This window comes from Dryas octopetala, chromosome 1 (assembly GCF_963921425.1).
Source record: "Dryas octopetala chromosome 1, drDryOcto1.1, whole genome shotgun sequence".
NCBI classification, from domain to species: Eukaryota; Viridiplantae; Streptophyta; class Magnoliopsida; order Rosales; family Rosaceae; genus Dryas; species Dryas octopetala.
The window spans coordinates 21,699,293-21,723,669 of NC_141366.1; the positions used below are offsets into that span (position 1 = coordinate 21,699,293).

General features: G+C 36.0%; 2 protein-coding genes across 2 annotated transcripts; one reads left to right on the plus strand and one right to left on the minus strand.

Moving 5' to 3' along the window:
* Positions 1–14,432: 14,432 nt before the first annotated feature.
* Positions 14,433–18,085, plus strand: LOC147299124 (uncharacterized protein At5g41620-like). The gene is made up of 3 exons (XM_086242748.1): positions 14,433–15,368; positions 15,757–15,879; positions 16,491–18,085. The coding sequence occupies exons 1-3, from the start codon at positions 14,901–14,903 to the stop codon at positions 17,823–17,825; spliced, it is 1,926 nt and encodes a 641-aa protein (XP_086098874.1). The 5' UTR covers positions 14,433–14,900; the 3' UTR covers positions 17,826–18,085.
* A 624-nt stretch (positions 18,086–18,709) lies between these two features.
* On the minus strand, positions 18,710–23,448 carry LOC147299125 (bifunctional nitrilase/nitrile hydratase NIT4A-like). Its single transcript, XM_086242761.1, has 5 exons — positions 23,071–23,448; positions 22,416–22,595; positions 20,459–20,752; positions 19,848–20,129; positions 18,710–19,114 (listed from the first exon to the last, which is right to left on the minus strand). Exons 1-5 carry the CDS (start codon positions 23,210–23,212, stop codon positions 18,960–18,962), a joined length of 1,053 nt encoding a protein of 350 aa, XP_086098887.1. The 5' UTR covers positions 23,213–23,448; the 3' UTR covers positions 18,710–18,959.
* Between the last annotated feature and the right edge of the window lie 929 nt (positions 23,449–24,377).

Consider the following 24,377-nt stretch of genomic DNA (forward strand, 5'->3'; position numbering starts at 1 on the left):
CATCTCCTCCTAGGGTATAGAATGAGTTTGGTGGAGATGTCATGTTAGAGTTTAGCTCTAGGATTTTGAGCTCTAAACCATAACATAAACGCCGACAAACCAGCGCAGAGCCCTTGGTGCTGCAAAATTTTACATTACCAAACGCTCGGCGTTAGGTGCGAACGTTCGCACCTAAATGAGACTGTTTTATATAAAGGCTTAATTTTGTTTTTACCACCCAAAGTTTGAGTTGATTTCCACTTTACCACTCAGATGTTTATTTGTCCTATTTACCATTTATAATTATTCTCCATGTCCCACTTTACCTTTCTCCGTCCATTCCGTCATTCAAACCATAAAAAATGTTGACGTGACAGGGGCATATTTTCCTCTCTTCATTCAATTTCGTCTACTTGGACAAAAAAATCTACTAAAATTTCTTATATTTTATAAAATATTAAATTTAATTACAAAAATTAAAAACTAAAAATATGAGAATTTTTTTTGGGGTGGGGGGAGGGGTGGGAGGAAGAAGATGGGTTTTGTTTTGTTTTTTTTTTTTAAGTTTTAGAATATTATATTTTTAATTAATTTTTTTTACACATGGCAACTTACATAAGAAAAAAAAGGCCTACAATGGCCATGTAGGTGCCACATCACCAATCTTTAGGGTTTAGACTTTAGGAGAATTTTTTATTTATTTTTTTGTCCAAGTGGATGAAATGACAAGAATCCTTTTGCTACATCAGCATTTTTAACGGTTTTGACCATAGAATGGACATAAAAATGTAAAGTGAGACACGGGGCATAGTTGTAGGTAGTAAAGTGAGACAAATAAACATGTGAGTGGTAAAGTGAGAATCAACTCAAACTTTGTGCGGTAAAAACACAATTAAGCCTTATATAAATCATCACATGGAAGGGACTTCATTTTTATATGGAAAATAATACTCTAAAATGGACAATCCTATGCGCAGCCAATGATTTACTCAATGCACCCAATGTTTAACAAACAAATTTCAAAATCTGAACTTTTCCTTGTTACCTACAATGCACAAAGAATTAAAGAAAATTAAAAAGAAGTTATAGGATCAAGCTCACTTTACCCAGTTGCTCAGTCACACCCACAGTTTATCATAAAGCTTTTAAAGACACCATTGATGAACGACCTCTTTGAAATTGATCCAAGCCTTCTTTAAGCAGCTTCTTCAAATTCAGACAAACGAAGAAAGAAACAAACTCACTATGTAATCAGGTCTCTAACAAATTATTGATGAAAGAAACCTTGGTTGGGCCGGCTTGCTTAACCATGGTTCTTATTTAACCTTGCTCCGTATATAACTTGGCTTGAGCCTCGAGCCTTGAGTTGCTTGAGAACTAAGAAGGTGTCGCACTTGGTTATGCGTTTTTTTTTTTTTTGGTTATGGGTTTTAGATGAACTGATAAAGGAATCTCCTTGAGAATTTCTTGCTCATAAATTGAATAAAAACTTGAAAAAAAGATAAGAGTGCTTAATTGCTTATACTGTTATGCATATACACCCTTAAATTTCTCACTACATGTCCCATACTCACGACACTTTCATCCCATTTTAATTTCTTAAAAATTTCTCACTACACACCCCCACACATTTCAAAAGTATCATTGCTATACTAGGGGGAAAAAAAACAAGAACAAACCCAAAAGCCCCAATCCCATCCCCATGCAGCTAACCTTCGGACCTTGCCCTAGCCTCCTACCACCCCGACACCATCATCATCACTGTGTCTCCTCTCCCTCTCTTTCTCTTTCTTCGTCCTCTCACTTCGCACCCCTTGCCGAACAAAGGGGGAGGCCGTCAAGGTCAAATCAGAGGTTAGTGGGCCAGCAAGGTTGCCAGCATCCCTTTCTGTACGAAAAGGGGCATAAAGTGAGAGGAAGAAGGAAAGAGAGAATGAGAAAGAGAAATAGAAAGGGAAAGAAAGAGAGATAGAAAGAGAGAGAGGGAGAGATGGGGGAGGATCAATTCTGGAGGTCACCATCGACGACAAGGACAACATCGGCGATGTGATGGGGGTGGGTTGCGCAATTCATTTTTTGAAAATTTGTGTCCTTTATGGTCTTTCTATATTGGGTTAGACTTGTCATTTCACAAATGGTCCTTCAACTTTCACCTAAATATCAATTCGGTCCTTAAAGTGCATTTTCACTCAATGTGATCCTCCATATTTACTATCGCACATCAATATTGTCCTTCTGTTGTATTCCGTCTGAATTTTCGTAAAAAAATGTCATGCGCAATGCAAGTGAGCCTTTTTCAAGGGCAAAATGGTCATCACACATCTCATAACTACTCAAAAAGACCCTATAAATTTTATGTCATTCATTAATTACCCTTAGAAAAATACTAAAAAGATTAAAAAATAATAATTAAAAAAGAAAAAAGAAAAAAAAATCATCCCTCATGTGACCATTTTTTATGGCAACTCAAATGGAATTGAACGGAAGAACAACATTAATGTGCAGTGGTAAATATGGAGGACCATATTGAGTGAAAATACACTTTAAGGACGAAATTCATATTTTGGTCAAATTTGAGGGACCATTTGTGATAAAAAAAAGCTTTCACAAATTAAAAAGAGAGGGGTACGAAGTAAGAAGAAAATGAGGGTGTAAACAGCAGCCATGCATCAAAATACATGGTGAAAAAACAATGATAATGTAATTGAGGAAAATGAAGAAAAGAAATTGAAATGAGTAAAATGGTCATTACATAATTAGAGAGTTATTTCTTTTTATGGTTTTGTTAGTTTATAATCAAATAGGTTTTTGTTGTATAAGTGATGCATAAGTAACATTTTTGGTTTAAAATAAAGAAAATTATATTTATGTTATTAAATCACATGGTATATGGGTCACCTCGAACACGACATAATTATAAATGGGTTAGGTTAGGGATGAGCCATTTGACATGATTAATTAAATGGGTTGTGTTAGGGTTGACTAATATTTAACACAAACACGAAATGACACGATACAAATGCGAATATGAACACATCTAGTATTTCTTTTTATGGTTTTGTTAATACTATGATTAAATAGGTTTTTGTTCTATAAGTGATGTATAAGTGATATTTTTAGTTTAAAAGAAAGAAAATTATGTTTATATTACTAAATCACATGATATATGGATAACCCGAACACGACACGATTAAAAACGGGTTGGATTTGGGCTAGTGTCCATTGACACGATTAATTAAATGGGTCTAATTAGGATTCACTAGTATTTAACACAAAAACGAAATAACATGATACAAACATAACTCACTAACACAAATTTCCACCTCTATGTTTGAGGATAATCATAAGACCACCTAGAAAACTACAACACACCAAGAAAAGAGGCACCGCACCCACACTGACAAGTCGAGAATGCTAGAATTGGAGCAATGTACGTTATTCCTCATCCATTGGTAAGGTAAAGAGTTCCCCTTAGAGGAATCAGAGGAAAAAAGGAGCTTGGAATGACACCAATTACAAGCTCACTGTTTGAATCTTTGATGTTGGATCTTCCTCAATCTACAATACAACCATCCTCAGTATTTAATATGAAAAGTTTTCATATTATATTGTATATAATGATTTTTTTCTATTCATATTTTTATCAACTGGTCACAATGGTCACATGTAGACCTTGTCTACCTTTCGTAACATGTACATGAGACCCACATGCTAGGAGGTCACATGTAATGACCTCACACAGTACTAAAATTAAATTGTCGTTTATGATATACTGAAGTGAGACTTCCTTAATCCTATGTATTATGTTTATTTAACAAGCTATTAAATTTTGTAGCATATGCCACCTGCATTTGTCAAGAACTTCATTGGAAAACCACCTTGCAAATGTGCTCTTAGATCGAGGCCCAAGTGTAGGACATGGGCTGTGGAATTGGAAAAGAAAGAATAGTTTGTTCTTCCCTAATCTTGGTTGGCAAGGTTTTGTGAAGGATCATAGTTTAGAAACATGGGATTTCTTGGTTTTTAACTACAACAGTGAATCAAGCTTTAATGTCACAATCTATGATAGAACCTGTTGCGAAAAGGATGTAAAAGCAGCCAAGAGGAGAAGTACTAGCAATTTTGTTTCCTTAGAGAATATTGGAAACCAAGATCGAGCAAAATATGAAATGTTTGACCTTAAAAGTGAAACCGACAACGAAGACTTTGAAAACAGTCATGTCTCCTTAGTCAATAAAGGAAACAAAGCTTGAATAAAATATGAAATTCTTGACCTTGATACTGAAATGACAATGAAGACTCTAAAAACAAAACAACCCTTGCTGAGAAAATAAGTCATATGTTATACTTTATTTTAGATTTTTAGTTACTTCTCTACATGCTTCTAGTGACTTTTTACTCATGTTTTTTTAAAAAAATAAAAAATTGGGATGACTATATTATTTGGGTAAATTATGGTTATTTTTCATTCACCAACTACTCTTCTACTTTCTGTTGAGTACCTGTGAAATATTGACTTGGAGAGAGGTAGAGAGAATGAAAAATGAAACATACTGGGAAGGAAAAAGAAGAGTTTTTTTTTATATTTATTTAAAATTTAATATGTAAAAGAACTATTGTACCCTTAAAAATGGAGTCGTCTATGATTAAAATGAACACAACAAAGACACAACAGGATTAAAAGGAACATGACACGTCACAACCCTACAAAACGAGCCGAGCCGACTAGTACGACACAAGTACTCCAATCGGGCCAAAGTTTTTAGTCCATTAGGCATAACATGATATGAGCACAACACGGGCCAAGCACAACACGAGTATGAGCACAAAATGAGCTTGAACTAAGAATAACTCATTTAACATTATCTTTTCACTTTTAAAAAACTTTTCAACAAGAAAATTCAACTTTCTAAGAAAAAGATATTAATTTTTAATTATAAGAAAGAAACAATAACATAAAAGGAATACAAAAATATGGGCTCATGCGCCAGTCTGTTTATAACACGGCGGCACAAGCAAGGTCGCGGTCATGGGGAGAGTCAAGCCCAAAGCTTAGCTATCTAGCGGATATGGTATGCCACAATTATTATAAAGGCATGCACGAGCTTGACACAAAGCACAAATGGACCCAACTAAAATGGGACATGAACACTTGTATTTTCGATACAGTAGTTAAAAAATGACAACCATAAAATATTATTTTGGCTCAATTACAAAGTGCACCCACCAATTATAGGGGATATTTCTAATTGGTCCATTAACTAAAAAATATTTCAAATACATACACCAACTATCTGAAACCTACAAACTAGCACTTATGTTAAAATTTTCATCTTAAAAAATGTTAAGTGCCACAGTGGACAATGCTTACGTGGCTTTTGTTGTTGACATGTGGTATATAGGTAGGGGTATTTTGTGGTATACACAAAATGACACTTGGTCTTTCCTCATATGGGTACTTGGTGGGCCCAGGTGTCATTTTGTGTGTACCCCAAAATATCTTTACCAATACCACATGTCAACAACAAAAGCCACGTTAGCATTGTCCACTATGACACTAAACATTTTTTTAGATGAAAATTTTAACAAAAGTGCTAGTTTGTAGGTTTTTTATAGTTGGTGTATGCATTTGAAATATTTTTTAGTTAATGGACCAATTAGAAATACCCTTTATAGATGGTGAGTGCACTTTGTAATTGAGCCTATTATTTTTAAGAGCAAATTATATTTTAATACCTCAATTATACCTCATGTTTCAACTTAGTACCTCAACTTTTAAAAGTTGCATTATGATACCTCAATTTTCATTTCATGTCAATTTCATACCTCCGTTATATCTTCTGTCAAAATGATTGTTAACTGTTGAGGTGGTGCTGATGGGGCGTCATCATTGACATGGCATTGATGTGGTGCCATGTGGATAAAAATAATTTTAAAACACCAAAATTTTTAAAATTAATTATTAAAACCTTTATAAATAAAATAAAATAAAATAATTCTCGCCGAAGGTCCTACCTGCCTAGCTTGATCCTCAAGGACTTTAATTATCATTGGTTTCTGTGACTATGTGCTCAAATTTGTAAGTGCGAACGATGGTTGCTTGAGTGATTGGATGGAATAGCAAAATAATGAACTTTAATGTAAAAGATGTGGATGATTTGATTTTCACGAAATCTAATAACAATAGTAGTTCTAACAATAAATCTCATAATAAGAAAATATGAAAATTGATTGTCGAAACCTCTGAAGAAATCAATACTAAGGAAGAGAAAACCTTAGTAGAGCAAAAAATTAACAAGAACAAAAACTTGAGAGCTTGAGAACTTGAAGACTTGAAGATCTTGAGAATTCTGGGAATTTATTAGACAATTGTAGGTTGTTGTTGTGTTGATTGTTGAATGTGTTGGAGAGAGAGAGTTCGGAATGGTGAATGCCTTCTTTTTATAGTGATCAACTTTCTAGGGTTTTGGAAATCTCTTTCCTTGTTGCCTTTGGACTCCTTTACTTGCTTCACGCCCAAGACTTCTCGTTATTTACTTAATTTAGTTCTCCTAATCTACCAAGGACTTCTTGGCGATGACGGGACTCTTGAATTCAAATCTTCTGGGACTTGAGCCATTGCTCTTGGGCATGTACAAACAGAATACTGGGCCTGGCCGTGCTCTCGGCCCAAAACCAAATTAGGGTGTAAACACTTACCTAGTGGATTATGGGAGCCATTTTGGCATGGGTGTATCACCCCCCATTTTCTCAATTTATTTTTCTTTGCAGTTCGTTGTTGTTGTTCTTTGGTGGTTACGGTCTCTATTTGGTTTGCTGTTCTCTGGCGATGATGGGTGTTTTGACATCAAGTTTTGAGGTTTTCGTGCTTTTTGCCTGGTTTACCTTGCAGTGGTGATGTTGCTCATGTTCTTGTGTTGTCTTTGCTTTTCCATGGAGGATGGCTCTCTTGCAATGGCAAGACTTCCTCTAGTTCATGGATCTAGGGTTTGGTTTGGTGTTTCTTGTGGGCTTTACTGCCATCTTTCAGGGGTTGGGCCAAAGCTTGGGCCTTGTGTTTGGCAAATTTATCTTTTTCTCTGTTTTTGTGACGGTATTAGTGTTAGGACTTGCATTTGGATTTTTTTTTTTTTGTGTGAAGTTTGGCCCAATAAGATGAGGATGTGGACTTCGGCAATATTGCATCTATTCCTTCCTTATTAGACTCTTGCTTTGTAATCGATCTCCTTCTCTTTTCAATGGAAGTTTTATTATTGACCAAAAAAAAAAAAAACAATGTTTATTAGTAAGGGTATGAAATTATGGCATATAAATGTGGGATGTCTAGCACTACTGTTTTAGAAATAAGAAGGGTGAGAAGAGAGGATTATTGTTTCAATGATTTTATATCTTTTCATTACTTGTTTTTCCAAATTTGCCCTTCCAAATCAAAGACCCTGAGTTTTGTCTCTCATTTGCATCACCCACTCACCCAGTTTTTATTGTCGTCTCTTTATGGTGTTCTCCTCCATTAAGGCATTAATAGTGCAGGGCATTGCGTCGGATATGGGCTTTGATACTAAAGATGCATGAAGACATTACTAACACTAGTTTCATTGTTGCTCTGAAAGCAAAATACCAAGTACAAACACCTAATCAATTTATCCATAATAAATGGTGGAACTCCACCTAATGCCATTTCGTGGAGCAGCTGCATAGTAGGCATTTGTGCATTTTTTTTTTCCTTTCTCTTTTTTATGATTATTAATTACAGATCTCACAAAGCTATATGTGTGTTAATGGAACAACTTGAAATTTGATTCAATCTCCAAAAAATTAATATTCAAAATTTGATTTTGAAAAGCAAGCGTACTTGGATTTTGGGTTCTAGCTTGTTTTGGCCCTGTACGTACCTGGCTTTTTGCTGTCTAATTAGCAGTAATATTTAGATCCAAACCTTCCATGCACATCATATAGAGAGGCCTTCATATATTCAAACCTTCCATGCACATCCCATGGTGCTGCAGTATTAATGGAGTTGAACTTCAGAAGGAGAGTGATAGAGTATAGGCTATGAGTAGTGTTGAGGTGGCAGTATTTGTTAAAAGACTGCTGTGATTGCCGAAGTAATGTGTAGGCAGTTAAGTTTGTTAAAGAAGGGGTATGGATCCAAGTGTATGAGGCCTATACAAGGCATATATGCTATATATTGCTCTGTATTCAGTAAAACAAACTAATCAGAAATACCAAATTCTCTTTCGCATTATGTTATCATGGTATCAGAGCCTGCGAGGCTAACACCAAGCACTGATCGTGGGTCGACTTTATGCAAGTTGTGTTCATCTTTTACTCTCTTTCTTTGAATTCAATCTTCAAGTCTCGAGCATGAATTTGCTAGAGGCTTCTGATGCAGAACGGATGGCGGAGAAGTTTATGCAATAGCTTGATCGTTGCAAACCCAAGAAATTTTGGAAATGATTTCTACTAGTCGGAGGGTTTGGCTCTGAAAGTGGCACTAATGTATATCGTTTTGAAGGAAATCGCGAGATAAGTCAAACACATTGCTATGCCATGACATATGGGCTTTTTCGGCCTTCTGAGGTTGTTTAGGGCCTCAAAACGGCATTTTAAACTTTCAGACTAATTATATGGTTGCTTGCGCCCTAGGATTTTTTTAAGCATATTAAGCAATTTTACAATTGCACCAGAGTTCTTGTTCTTTTAGGTTTACGCTTGTAAGTCTTGAATTGATTGTACTGCATCATCTTCTGACAAAAACCTTGCAACAAAGTCCACCGTCTGTGGCAAAAACCTTGCTAGAGCACAAATTTACCCTTGCAACAAAGTCGACCATTTGTGACAATAACCTTGCTAGCTCCCTAATATTTATCTATTTGAATTGCAATTAAATAAGCAGATTTCATTAGAGCCCCCCATGAACCAAATTTTTGCAAAAAAAAAAAAATCCGAATCATCATACAATCGACCACTGTTTCCCAAATGGCCTCAATCGTTCTAGGACTTTCGAGACTTGGGTACAAGTTGGAAATCGAGGGTTGTGGGTCATTCCTAGAGTGGTGTCAGCAATTACATACCCTTTCTATGAATTATGGTAGTTCAAATTAAGCATCATGGCCTTGAATTTTAGTTGGACCTTGTTGTCTTCCAGTTCCCTCTTCAACTTCATGCCATTAGAGGACCACCGATCCATCAATAATAATGGACTCTCTATATTCTTCAGGGTTAGTAAGTTTTAATTTCAACTGTCACGTGCCGAAATATTATTGGACAGATACACCACACAAGCTTGTCAGTTATACCTTCTCCTATTTCAGGGCGAACATGGCCTCAATCCATCCCAAACCAAAAAAGGATAGGGTTGACATCAAGTTGTAATAGTTTACTCCAATATCTTCATTTCAAGATATCTATAATATTTTCTCATTTGCTTAGTAGGATGGCAATCATCTATTAATATTTGAAATGTCTCTATAAAGAAAAATTGTCATTTACATATCCATATTCTTATAGAGGAATTTAATTAAACTATAGAGTCATGAAAATTTACTTTTCATTAAAGGAAGAAAATCAACTATAATTTTGCCGCGGATGAGAAATAATTTTGTATTCCAATCCTAATTATTACAACACATTAAGTAACTATTTATATATCAACATCAAAATTACAACAAAAAAACAAAGGTTTTTTTTTATATTCCAAATGGTATCTCAACTTCACCCAAATATCAATTTGGTCCTTAAAGAGCATTTTCACTCAATGTGATCTTTCATCTTTACTACCACTCATTAATGTTGTCCTTCTGTTGTATTCCGTTCAAATTTCCATAAAAAATTGTTATGTTAGTGCACATGACACTTTTTTAAGGGGCAAATTGATCTTCACACGGCCCATAATCACGCAAAAAGATCCTACAAATTTTTTGTCGTTCTTCAATTCCAAGTTTACACTTAAAAAATACTAAAATGATTAAAAATAAAATAATTAAAAAGACAAAAGAAAAAAAAAATATCCCAACTGACATTTTTACCCCTGATGAAAGGTTTCATGCAATGCATGTGACTATTTTTAACAGCAATTCAAATAGAATTGAACAAAAAGGCAATATTGATGTGCAATGGTAAATATGAATAAAAATGACTAATTAAATTAATATTTGGGTTTGGTAAAAAAACAAAATTAATATTTGGATCAAAATTGATGGACCATATATATGTGATAAAAAGCAAAAATAAAAAATGATAGTGAAGAACTAAAAGAATAGAAATGATAGAACGGATGGGTTCTTAGGTTAAGCACTTGGACGCACAGTCAAACCTTTACCTTTATAGGCTTCTTAATGCACCAATTTGTAATTTTGTCAAGCAATTAAACTAAGAAAAATGTGTAAGAGACCAAAAGAAAAACATAATACTAGGGAGAAAGTACCGAGAAACCAATATGGCACGAGGTTAACCTGACGCTTGTGGGCATGGCCCCCCATACACGTGGCTCTATTCATTTTTTAATAAATTTTAAAATTATTGTAGTATTTTGCAAATTTTGAAGGAACTTTATATAATGACCTCTTAATTAAGATATTTGGATTTCTGATATATGATAATATGAAGAAAAAAATTTCCTAATATGCCCATGCTCGTGGGCCTTCATTAGCTCCGCCCATATCTCCTTACTTATTCGAGGCTAGACCTGTCAATAGATCATATTATAATCTCAATTCGATATAATTAATGGAATATAGATTTATGATTTCAATATCCGACTAGGATCCAAATCGGATAATCCGTTAATTTAACAAATCAAATATATATATTAGATCTAATCCAATCTAACTTAATATAATATTTAATGTATTTTTATATTTTTGAAAGATATTATATGTGTGTAATAATTTGAGGTTTTTTTAGTATGAAAAATACACTTAAATGATTATACTTATTTATATAATAATAAAAACTTAGATCTAGAACCCATTGAACCACCCGGTCCGATTGCAAAAAAACGGGTACCAAGCCGGTCCTTTGCCAAAATCTTGGTGGCTTTGGGTTTCGAGGGGAGATGTGGTTGTCAGGGTGAGGGTGGTGGTCGGGGTTGGGGGAGATATGGGGTTTCGGCTGGTTAGGAGCTGGGTAGGGGCAGAGAGAGACATAGAGAGATGAGAGAGAAAATAAGGAGAGGCAGAGGGAGCTGAGTTGTGTTTTTAGACAAAGACAAAAAAAAGGGAGAGAGGAGAGAGGAGAGGGAAAAAAGAGAGATGGGGTATGTGTGCATTGTGTTTCCAGACAAAGACAGAAAGGAAGAGAGAGAGAGGGGGGATGCAGGGGAGGAGAGGGGATGGGGCGGGAGGAGAGAGAGAGAAAGATGAGGGGGTTTGGATGTTGGGATAAGAAGTTGATTGGTAGTGGCAATCATTTACTGCGGGAAAATAACTATTTAAATTGCAAAAATACTTTATTAATTGTTATTGTGCGACCGTACAAATCATTGCCAGCAGTATGGCCGAATAGTGCGACAGTGTCAATTTGCTTAGTTTAAAATAAAAAAAATTCATGGAAAAAAACATAACGTAGACGCTAGACTTATTTATACAAAGTGAGAACTTTATTTATATAAAGTAGATTTATTTATCATTCCAACTTTTAGGTAAATTTTTTTTTTTTTTGTACAAAGGGCTCTAAAATGGACTTTTTAGTAATTTACCTTAAAAATAATACACAAAAAAAGAATGATACGTACTAAACCTAATACTAGTAAAATTTTAATCATGTCTAAATCTTTAAATAAATTCAATTAAATTCAACTCGATCTGAATTAGATATGAATTGATCTATTAAATCTTGATAATTCGAATATGATCCGAATTCCATAATCCAATTATAAATAAATTTGAATATAAGTTAAAATGGATCCAATCCGAAGCCAATCCATTAACAAGTCTAATCATTGTTCTTACTAGCTCTTTCTTTTATCTCCCAGCCAAGCCAACCAAATTTCATTTCCTATATCCTATATCATAAGGGGTGAGCGTTACATGATCAATAACCACCATAAGATCATGGTCCTGCTAGGCATTTGAGGAACATGGTGGTTTGATTGTAGTATCCATGCCCCCTATGCCCTATTGGATACTGGTAATTAAACACAACTTGTGACAATGGTTTTGAAAAATTGAAGTGAGAAGCTGCTTGGAGTTATGGACCACCACCAAACAATTCAACATGAACATTAATGAAGTTTGTAGTGAACATGACAGTGACAGTCCATGAACCACAGGATTCAATTGGCAAAGCCGCAAAAGACAGGATCATGGCCCCATGGCCCATGGGTGTGTGCTGTGGTTTGGCTCAGCCAAGGGGTGCAGGTAGTGGGGGCCTGGATCTACCAAAATATTATGTGGGTGTTTTTGTAAGACTTGTTAGTGTAACTTCCAAATCCAGCAATCAAACTCCAACCTATCTCAAACATATTGAGCCGTTAGTGGGTCCCCCCCCTCTGGCCTCTCTCTCTCTCTCTCTCTCTCTCTCTCTCTCACTTAAGAGCTTCTATTAAGGGACTTGATTGATTGACTCTTTGATTTCGTGAGCTGTACTCTGGCATTGATAAGATTTTGCCAATTATTACTCCCTACTTAAATTTGATTCAACCTTTTTTTTTTTTGTTCCTTTTTTTTTTCTCTTTGTCCACATTTGTTACAAACTCCCTCCTTTTCTAACTTTCTCAATCCTTCCCTACTTTTCATATTGGAAGATCCACACACATCAAGATGTGTTCTATTTCATCCGTTACTTGTTTGTCATTAGTGAATATACAATATAGCTAATTACAATCCTGAAAATACTTCATAATTTGACACTAAACTAACATTAAAAGCATCTTTTAAAAAAGGTAACATTAAAAATGATAATGTATTGATTAGTAATACTTACAATTTAAGTTAATATAAAAGAGAGATATCATCTTGAATAATACTTGTATATTTAAGTCCATGCGATTATAATCATCAAGATACAAACTAGTTCTAACTTGGTGTGTTACCAATCATCAAATTCACTTCTAAAAATATGAAACGTTCATTTTAAACACAAAAATAAAAAGTCTTAATACAGTGGCAGATTCAGAAATCAACTATTATGGGGGCAAAATTAACTCAGCGAGCAAAGACAGTTGCGAGGGAGCAGCCGCGCAGGGGGCGATGACGTTTCTGGGTTTGACGTTGTGAGCGAGCACAGCGCGCAAGGAGAGTTGCCTTCAGCATTTCAGCCCTTCGTTTCTGCTTTGGCCCTTGGGTCTGGTCTGGCTCTGCTCTATCACTCACCCTTTCAGCCTTTCTTCCCCTTTCTCTACAGTCTAGTTCTTATTTTCTTGTTTAGACATTTACACAAACACATTGAATGCATTCTTGCCCTTGCGCCTGCCACCAAGACCCAAACTTCATGGGGTCAAAAATTTTCCTCAAGCCAAGCATTTATAGGTTCATGGGGTCAATTGACCCCACCCTGCATCCACCCCTGTCTTAATAAGAGGATATTAAATTTATAAGAATAAACCTTAAAATGAAATGAGATCGAGAAAACCTCTTATTATTTTGTTAGCCATAAGAAATTTTTTTATGTGATCGTAATATTATTTAGCTTATTAATGTGGTGTGAACGTGTTATAATTAAAGGATTAATAACATGGCATGCTAATGGGTCAAACACAAAAAATTTCATAGAAATTATGCTTCATGCATTCTCCAAAAACGTAAAAAAGGGGGAAATACTTGCTCATATTCCTTGACATTCTACTCATCTCTCTTCCCTCTCCTCACATTTAAGGTTAAGCTAGGAGTGTTTTTGTTAAACCAGCATAATTATATAATTGATCTTATTCTAATGCTTAATGAAAAACCATAATGAATTTGATTATCAATCAAGCATTGATTTCAAGATTTCAAGTTTCAATCAAATAATAAAACCAATAAATTTGCTCTCTTGATCCCATTCCCTACTTGATTTCATTATGACTTTGATTTATTTCCCACAACACAAGCAATTTATACATTTAGTAAAAAGAAAAAAAAAAAAAAATATATATATATATATATATATATATACGGTTGAGGAAGGTTTAAGCAGATGTTGAAAGATCTGAGAATATTGTAACAAAAAAAATATAAAGAAAGATCCGAGAATATCTATTTATAATTTTATATGAATAAGCAAAGGAAGAACATTCCAGCTGAGAGAGCAGAAGAGGTGAGGAGACCAAGAATAAAAATACTGAGAACCTAGTCAACATTGTGGGCCGTCTATACACACACACATGCACGATCCTGATTGAATGCACTTGCAAGCTTGCTTCACATGTTTGCCACGTCATCTCTCTCTCTCTCTAATCAAAAACCAAAACCGTCTCTCTCTCTCTCCTTCTTCCCCTTTTCTCAAATTTTTTCAATATTTTCTTTTTATTTTCCCTCTTAACATTTCCAAAACAAAAGCCCAGAAGCCCACCCAAAGCTTCCAAATCCATTCCAAAATTCCCATCTCTCTCTCACCCCCACCTTCCATTTTGACACCTTTTTTCTCAGAGGTTCTTGATCTTCTTTTAAGGCTTCCCCAAATCCACCACAGTCAGAATCTTTGACAGTCACAAATGCTTTTTCCTCTTTGCTGAATTCAAGGCTGACACTTTGAAACTTGCCTAAAAAGAAAAAAGCAAAAAAAAAAAAAAAAACCAATGTCCTCCCCATCATCATCATCAATGTACTTCCCTCAACTTTTCCCATCAACACCTCCTTCCTCCCCTTCTCATTCAACCCCCAAATCTTGAAAATCTTGAAGATCTCCCAATTGGGTCATCATCATCATTCATCATCTATTCATCATATTCAAAGATTCACCCCCCACATACTTAATTTCTTGATTGGCTTTGTGTGCATTCTATGTCTTGGCAAACCCACCAGCACGGCACTAGTTTAGTAATTGACAGGCAATGCAGCAAGATCAGGAAGCGAGGCTGTTCGTCTTCGTCCTCGTCTTCCTTGTTGCGTAGGTACAGACTGAAGCGCGCAATTCTGGTGGGAAAGCGAGGGGGTTCGAGCACGCCAGTCCCAACTTGGAAGACGAGACCATCATCATCACCTTGTGCCATGGTGCCCAATGCTGCTGCTGCTGCAGACTACTTATTTACAAAGCAGCAGCGACCGCCTTCTATTGCTAAAGGGAAGGAAGCAATGTCAATGTCAGCGAGAAAGCTTGCAGCCACATTGTGGGAGATCAATGAAGTCCCTTTGAAGAAGAAGAAAGATCCCAAAGTCACCAAAGATGGTGGTATTGTTAAAATGCCATCACTACCAGGTTCCTTGCAGCCAAAGTTATCAGATCCATCATCCTATACTCCTATTTCTGAGGTGGGATTATTTTATTTTGTGTGTGTGTTTTTTTATTCTTATTCTTTTTCTCTGGTGGATAAATTTCTGGTTTTGCACTGGATTTATGTCTGAGGCTGCAGGCTTGGTAGTGAAAATTTTGTTTTTGTTTTTCATATTAGACAGTAACACAAATCGCAAAATTCTTGTACCGAATGAGTGTGATATAAGTCTGTGCCATCAGTTTTTGTATGAGGTTTGTTGTAAGCATTTAATTGGGGCACATGTAGATGCTTTAGTTTTTCTAGCTACGAAGAGTTCTGTTCATCAGTTCTTAGTAAGACTTCTTACTGATAATATTGAAGGGTTAGTGTTTTTTTAAGAAAAAAATATTGAGTTCGAAGTTTATTTTATTCTGGAAATTTTGCAGAGGAAAAATGGATCTGGAGGTGCTGGACACCAGAGAAGATTGTCAGCCGTTTCTCATAAACTTAATGTGACTGATCACTATATGGGTGGTTTTGAAACTCAGAGCAGTGCCAGTTTACTGGAGGTAAACCAATGCATATCAATCAGGATAATCTTTGATCAGTAAAACACAGGGACATATTGTGTCGTTTTGGGGATGTTGTTTTCCTTTTTGTGTCAAAAGGGAATAAAATTATGAAAAATGACAAGAAGATGTTGACAGTGATTCTCAAAACTTGGTCCCCCAAGATTTGTCTGATAATCGTCCATCTCATAAATATCAACAATAGTTTTCTGGGTTGTCATTTTCAATGGATAGTAGATTGTAGATTTTAAAAAAAGGTCATTTTCCGTTTCATCGTTTTCATGCTTAAAACACTTTGGTATTGCTATGCACCAAACACATTCTTAGCACTTCAATAACCAATTTGTGCTTTTCTCCTCTAATATATGTCTTTGCAATGCATTTGTTTGCATATGCCTGTATATATTTTTTTGTCGGACACAGTTTAACAAGGGAAAGCATGTAGCCCTTGGCAACTAGAATGTTTGTCACTTTTGATCACATCAATTTTGAAACTTTGAGAATATGTTAAAGATAAGCCTGCTGTTGGCTCCCTGGAGTTTCTATGGTGAATTTCCAGGATGAGAAAGAAGTACACTGTACACATGTTGATTGCATATCACAACGTGCAGGTCAAAGATCAATCTTGTGGGAAAAGCGATCGAAAATGCATAAGTGGATCTAAGACCTGTTTGAAGGAGGTCAGTAATGGCCTTTCTACATCTAAGGAACTCCTAAAAGTTCTAACTCGTACTTGGGGTCTTGAAGAGCAGCATTCCTTAAGTATGTCCTTACTCTCAGCCTTACGAGTTGAGCTTGATCGAGCCCGAATCCAAGTTGATCAATTGATCCGAGAACAGAGGTCTAACTGCAACGAAATTGAGTACCTCATGAAGCATTTTGCAGAAGAAAAGGCAGCCTGGAGAAGCAAGGAGCGAGAGAGGATACGTGCTGCCCTGGCGTGCTTAGCAGAAGAACTTGAGGTCGAGAAAAAGTTAAGAAGACAAACAGAAAGGTTGAACAAGAAGCTTGGCAAGGAACTGGCTGATAAAAAGGCAGCTTTGTCAAAGGCCATGAAAGAGCTTGAGAGGGAAAAGAGGGCAAAAGAGATTTTTGAGCAAGTTTGTGATGAGTTAGCCACAGGTATTGGGGAAGACAGAGCCCAAGTGGAAGAACTAAAGAGAGAGTCAGAAAAAGTTCGTGAAGAGGTGGAGAAGGAGAGGGAAATGCTTCAGCTAGCTGATGTGTTGCGCGAGGAGAGAGTGCAGATGAAGCTCTCGGAAGCCAAGTATCATTTTGAGGAGAAAAATGCAGCTGTGGAACAGCTGAGGAATGAGCTAGAGGGCTACATGAGATCCAAAATGGGTGGTGAGGGAAGTGGTGATTCTCCAGACTTCAAAAGAATCAAGGAACTTGAGGCTTATTTAAAGAAAATAAATTTTGGGGCATTTCAAAGTGCAAAGAAAGGAGAGGATGGAATTGAAGTTGCATATACAGAAGAATGTGATGGAGAAGACTCTGGTGATAGTGATCTTCATTCCATTGAATTAAACATGGACAATAACAACAGGAGCTACAAGTGGAGTTATGCTTGTGGAGAAGATGTCGAAGATGATTCGAAAAGGACTTCAGTTGATAAACCATTTAAAGGAAGAAAGTCTCTTTCTGAAAAAATTCAATGGGAAAGCATATGCTTGAACAAAAGTTCCAATGGTATTGATTGGGAAATTGGTATAAAACCTCAAGGATATTCAGATGGGCATCATATGAACATATCTGAGCTCGTTTCCCAAAGTCAAACAAAAGAAAATCAAGCTGAAATCAAGAAAAATGGATCTGCTAAGGGTATCACAGACCTTATATTATCTGATACAAAAGTAGTACCAATTCATAGCTTTGACAGTACAACTTGCCAGTACCAGTCCTTGTCCATGACGGATCCTGGAAACGGAGTGTGTGGAAGTTAGACAGCATTGCAGGAGAGTGATTCAAATCCCCAGCTAGCAGGAAGAAGAGGTCAGTGCCAGGGTCAAGAGAATATAAATGTTTTCCTGTCATTTAATTTATTCCCACTGAGCAAGCTTCTCTTATTCTTGTTTCTTCATAGTTTGCCACTGCTTAAATTGTTTGCATCAATCAAGTTCGATGTTACAGAGTGAACAATTGTACATACAATTTTATACAATGCTATATGAATCCAATATATTTTATTTGTAAGTTTTGAGTATGTGTTCGGAATCCTTTCGGAAAGTCCACGTTCCAGACGTAAAAATTATAATACATTCAGTTTAGAGTTCTAGGAGGCTAAATGAGGAGAGCAAAATAGTATTTGCATACATTTAGGTGTTTGGTTCAACCAAAAAACCCGAGCACACTACTTTGCATTCTGCATACACGACATCTTCTGCAGTGTTCCTTCATTTGCTACACTTTACTCTGTTAGCTACACTATCCTCCATGACAGTTTAAATTTTCATTCGCCGAGTGTCGAGTGTCTGGTTTTAGTAGAAAATATATGGACCCCACCACATAATAGTGGACCCCACCTCCCACAGAAGAGGAATCAAGGACACAAGAGGCTGAGACAGCTCCTCCGAACCCAAGATATGCTGATGCCCCATCTTGGCCAAACGTACATTCTTAATGTAATTGCCATCTGATATTCTATTTAAAAAGGGAATTTAAATAGACAGTCAATTCTGATATTCCATTTTAATGACTCCCAACATGTTTGGGGAAATTCACCACTGAACTTGCTTCTGATACAAGGTAAGACAGTCCATAACCACATCAATTTCAACTTCATAAGTAATAACCTATTTTTTTCAAGTACAAATCAGTAAGAATAATTCACATTTGACAAAAGAGAAACAGATAACCATATCAATTTCAACTTTATTCAGATAATAACCTATTTTTTTCAAGTACAAATCGGTAAGAATAATTCACATTTGACAAAAGAGAAACAGATACCAAAGCAAGAAAAGGCCTGGTCTACACAGGATATACACCAACCCAATCACATGTCTAACAAAGCGTCATCCTATTATTACTGAACCTTTTTGCGAACTACACTCGGATGGCAAGCTGGTGATAACCAACTATGACTTTTGTGAGACGTCAGTCTTTGCCGAGGCTGAAGTGAAAGTAACTGGAATTGTTGGATGGTCCCTCACAATCAAGCTAAACACTTCAGGCCGTGAAAAGTGTCCAACCACATCGAAACCAAATTTCTCCCTTGCTATTTCTCCAAGATCTAAGCACCATTTGGTCATTAACAAAATCAGAGCTCCATTCTTTCAAACAAAAGAACTAAAAAAAGCATCTCTCTTCATATCAATATTTTTTGTTTGAACTTTCAATTTTACAGTGTCAATTTATTAGGGTCTTCAATAAAGGTAAAGTAATTTGGTCTGACTTCACACCAAATTTGACCTATGACTAAACTTAATTACATTCCTCCTAGGTGCATTTTTAGGGTCATGCTAGGCTTAGGGCAGGTCAATATAACTATTTAAGGGGATACTCAAGCTTTTGACAAACCCATTAAATTGTATTACTTCAGATCATCCATCTAACAACATAAAGCCTAGATCAGACAGTAAACAATAAACTAAGTTATACCAATCTTTCTTAGGGTGTAGTGAAAATACAGAAACATCCCTCTTGCTTTCAAAAACTCTATTGACCTCCCTTGCCATTTCGGATTCTAGATAAATTACTTCTTCTAGAGATAGGGTTCTCAAGTTTAAGAGAAATGTCGATAATTAGGGATGTAAATTGGTTCAATGCAACCAAAACCAACTTAGTTCTGAAAATAGAATGGAGGGTTCCTGCAATTTTGCTTGAGGTTGAGTTTTCTTTAATTCCAGTAAACCTCAAAGGGATTCAAAGGGACATTGGTGTGATTTACTGAAAAGAAAATTACCAGAGTTTGGCAATATAGAAACTTAATTGATGTCAGAAGAGTATATAAACAGATGGCATACCAAGATCAGCTGAGATGAGAGCCTCCCCATCATAATTGGGTCCAGCAAGAACAGCGCCTGAAGGTGAGATAATGACACTGCCTCCAGCACAGACAACAGAATCTGGAGTAAGTTCCTCTTCTGTGCCTGAAAACACATATTCTGGAGGAGGGGGGTAGTCTTTCCTTCGACAGAATTGATTAGCTGACAAGACAAAACACCCACCCTCCATAGCAATATGAGTCATTGATGCTTGCCATAAATCCCTGGAATCAGCTGTAGGAGCACAATATATTTCAATGCCTACACACAACAAAGCATCGTACATTAGTCTAAGTATCAAAGATTATTGTATCAAAAGTGGAACTAAGAACACATTTAGATTCCACCAAGCAAATCATGCAGATGTATAGACATTCATGCTCACGTTGAGCAGAAATATTTTACCAGCATAAAGTACTTAATTCAGCCACCCAGTGGGCCAAATAATATTTTAAACTGATACCAGCCTATATAAAAGTCAACTCTACTTATTGAACTTAAACTTGCATGGCAAGGCATGAAACCTGGAAGTTAGCAGTCTCAAACAGGGCCATAGCCCAGAATAAAAGCAAGCAATCCAGATGGCTAACCTTTAGCATACATTGCTGTCCTTAGAAGTGGCATCTTATTTTCCCAACAAATGGCAGCACCTATCTTCCCAATTGGAGTCTCGAAAACAGGAATTGTGGATCCATCTCCAAATCCCCAAATGATTCGCTCCAATGCTGTTGGCATGACCTTTCGGTGCTTTCCGAGGTAGCAACCTTGAGAATCGAAAAAAAGAACAGTACAATAGAGTGTATATCCATCTCTCTCTATCACACCCATTACCAAGAATACCTTATACTTTCCCGCCATTGCTGCCAGTCGATCAACTTCAGGACCTGCATTAGTTAATAAAAATTGTGAAACTACATATTCATATGTACACAGTTTCATAAAAATAGTTTAATTGGGTCCAATAATCACAGTTTTAGCATCCATTATCTGTCTTCATTTTGATTTAAAACCAGAAAAAGTTATAGCATGCCTCGCCAAAATTATTTTAACACTTAATGCTCCAATTCCACAGAAGGCTTGAATTCGTCCATTACAAAATAAGTAAAACTTGGATAACTTCTAACACAATTTAGCTTGTAAAAACAATGTGCTAAATAGAGGTGTTAAATCGGCCTTATCTGGCGAGCACAACCCATTTAATTTAGGCAACTTTCGTGCCTCTCTACATGCTTGCCTTGATTAGGCCATGCCATCCTTGTGAGGTTTTTTTGGAGAGGTGTAGAGAGAGAGAGAGAGAGAGAGAGAGAGAGAGAGAGAGAGAGAGAGAGAGTTTGTATGAAAAATGGAGGGGTTGGGTATTTACAAGGGAACAAAAAGTAAAACATGCAGAAAAGGAAAAAGAACAAACAACTAACAGCCGACAGCTCTAAGAGTCGTTGGCTGGTCTGGTACAGTCATATATATGTGTTTAAAACATATGAACAAACAGGCGGGCTTGACAATCATGCCAGGCACAAAATACTAGGCAGCATGGAGAGGATAACTGTGTGGTGCCATGCCACTTTTAAATGAGGTGGACCCAAACTATGCTCATGCCAGTCGAACCGTTTTACACCTCTAGTTCAAAATCTTAAGTTGTATATGCATCAATAAAAATGTACAGCATAGATAAAGAATCTACATATTCTACATGTTTAAGACTGGGATGAAGTATCAAATGGTGCCAAACAGATAACAACCAGCACACACAGAATGATCAACTATTGCATTAAAGGGCAATGGTGAAATAAAGTGGATGATTTGTGAGGGACTGCAATATTATGTGAATTAAATTTGAGGGTAAAATCAAAATATATAACTGTGAAGATTTGGCAGCTTCAATAAGAACCTGCAGAAGTTCAATATACCAAACACTTTCACCTTCGGAGACATTGTTCTCATCGGCTACAATTAACAGAACATTAGATATGCCGACACTTCTCATGCCAAGCACTAACATCCTTTTTTTTTTTTTTCCAAATAAAAATAGTTAAGATTCTCAGTTCGATTCCATGCTTTGAGAAAGCATTTTTCCACAAATTTTTGATAAGTGGAAAAGATGAGATAATAGTATAACCAACAAGAAAGAGCAAAATTTGAAACCTTTTCCTTTTTTTTTTTTTTTTTGTTGTTGCATCCAAATACTCACTAGACTAACTTTCCTCTAGAATATAATTTTCATAGGAAAAACAAACATAAGTTAAATCTCTTCACTTCAGCAAAACAAAGAGCTTATAGTTATAGCGAAACAATAGTTGGGTTTGAAGCTTAACCACAAACAGACATTTCACGGCACCCATTGCATTTATTCACTTCAATAAAGCATAGAACTTATAGCAACAAATAACTGAATTTGAAGTTTAACCTCAAACTGACATCTCACTGCACCCATTACATTTCAATTTGCAGCACTCAATCACACTGGGCATTCAGATGAATTCAATTCATCTCAGTTTCTCATGCATAACCAAGCATCAAATCATCAAAAAAGAAACAAAGTGGTTTTACCAGGTACATCAATCGCTGCAGCATGATACTTGCGGAGCTCTTCTTTACCCTTAGCTGTTCTGTTCCCAATGACAACACCAAAATTTGACCCACGCGGATAACCACCTACAAATGCTTCAGGAAACACAACCAGCTGGGATCCATACCCAGCTGCTTCAGCCAACAATCTCTCAGCCTTATCTGTGCATACAATCAGAAATGAGAGCCACCAAACTATGAAGTATGAACATCTTCAAGTTAAATAAGAAACATGAATGCAGCTAATATGGATTAGAGGAAAATCATATGTCCAAAGGTTATCTGCCAATATAGTCAGGAATCGAAAAAAAAAAAAAACAACAAAGAGAATAACATCTGAAAAATTATGCTATCAGCAATTATGCACCCTTTTCATATCAAACAGAATTCAGCCTAAATTGAATAGAAATGGATAACACACAACAAAGTTGCAGATATAAAACCACAGTAATCTTGAGCATGCAGCATTGGATTATACTCATTTTGAACAGTGAAACAATAAACTCGATAAGCCAAAAAGTAATCAACGTTCTCTTCCAAAACCCAAAAGAGAAAATTTAAAAAATCTTGATGGGGAAATTTATACAAACACAACACTGAAAGTGAGTGCAGAGAAGTCAAGAGTTGGAGAGAGGACCTAGAGTGGCAGGGGTGTCGTAGAAGACAGTGGAGGCTTGGACCACGGTGGCTCGGACAGTGGGTGCGGAGGAGTCAGTACCCATGTCAACCTCCGCGAACAGTGGGCCCTCGTCCACTGCTGTAGATGGTACCAGAGCCATTTTATCTTTCTTTCTTGTTTTCTTGGTCGTGGTTTGGTTGGTTCTGCTCTTTTATAGGCAGCGTCCGAGCTAGTGTGAAGGCTAAGCCTTTTTTTCTTTCTTCCTATTTGTTTTAGGCGCCAACTAATAAAGACCAAGAGTTGGTTTTTGAATCAACCAGCCCACGGCTCCCCAGCCCCCTACCTATCATTTGTCATAGTCCTTGTTTCAAGAAGGCTTGTCTCTTTCACACCAATCTACAACTCCCTTTTTCTTCATGTGTTTACAACACATGGTTCTTCTCCTTTCAAAAAAACTGCGACACCAAACCTCCTTTTATTTCTAATCAATTTCCAACAACTCGTGATATTATATATATATATATATATGTCATCGTTTGAAAAGTGGGTTGACAATATGCTTGGATGGAATTGCTTCAAAATCTTTAGTAAAGACATTCTGTCTGTTGTCATCCATTTGATCTTGTTGGGGTTAGACTTAGAAGTATACAAAAAACATCTAGACTATATATTTTCGTTACGCATTTTACTACATAAAGTGGTTATAAGCATTTCTAAAAGCTCAAATATATAAGTAAGTAGTAAATTTTTGGTTTCGAGGAAATTTTCGATGGAAATTTCGACAGAAAGTTTCGTGGAAATTTCGATTAAAATTTCAATTTCGACAAAATTAGACAAAAACGACGAAAATTGTTATTAAAATACGAAAATTTTGAATGAAACTTGACCATATGTTTATTTAACATATTAACTACTACATTGATAAAAAAATATTGAAGAAACCAAATTATATAGTAGATTTCATGTGATATAAGTTGAATATAATGCGCGCTGGAGGCAAATACTGTTAAATAAAAATTGTTCACTAATTAACAAAAATAACCTCTTTTTAAGGGATATTCAATCATTTTGAATCTAATTGTCCTTAAAATATATGTGGACAAATAAGAAAATGACATGTATTATTATTTTCTAAACCACTTAACCCAATAACCAAATACAATTCAAATAAATTGTATCCCGGAAAGTTGGTTTATAATTTATTTTGAAGTAAATAATGATTTATTGATAATTATCTTGTTAATTTGAAGATATTAGAATTTTCTGAGGAATTTTGGAAGGAAATAAATGAATTTGAAGTCGTAGAAAAATAAGATTTATCGAGA

Coding starts and splice junctions, on each gene's coding strand:
- LOC147299124 (XM_086242748.1), top strand. CDS start 14,901: ATGTCTTGGCAAACCCACCAGCACGGCACTAGTTTAGTAATTGACAGG. Junction 15,369..15,756: donor CCTATACTCCTATTTCTGAG/GTGGGATTATTT, acceptor GAAATTTTGCAG/AGGAAAAATGGATCTGGAGG. Junction 15,880..16,490: donor GCAGTGCCAGTTTACTGGAG/GTAAACCAATGC, acceptor CACAACGTGCAG/GTCAAAGATCAATCTTGTGG.
- LOC147299125 (XM_086242761.1), bottom strand. CDS start 23,212: ATGGCTCTGGTACCATCTACAGCAGTGGACGAGGGCCCACTGTTCGCG. Junction 22,596..23,070: donor CGACACCCCTGCCACTCTAG/GTCCTCTCTCCA, acceptor TTGTATGCACAG/ATAAGGCTGAGAGATTGTTG. Junction 19,115..19,847: donor TCTCATCTCAGCTGATCTTG/GTATGCCATCTG, acceptor AATGGTGCTTAG/ATCTTGGAGAAATAGCAAGG.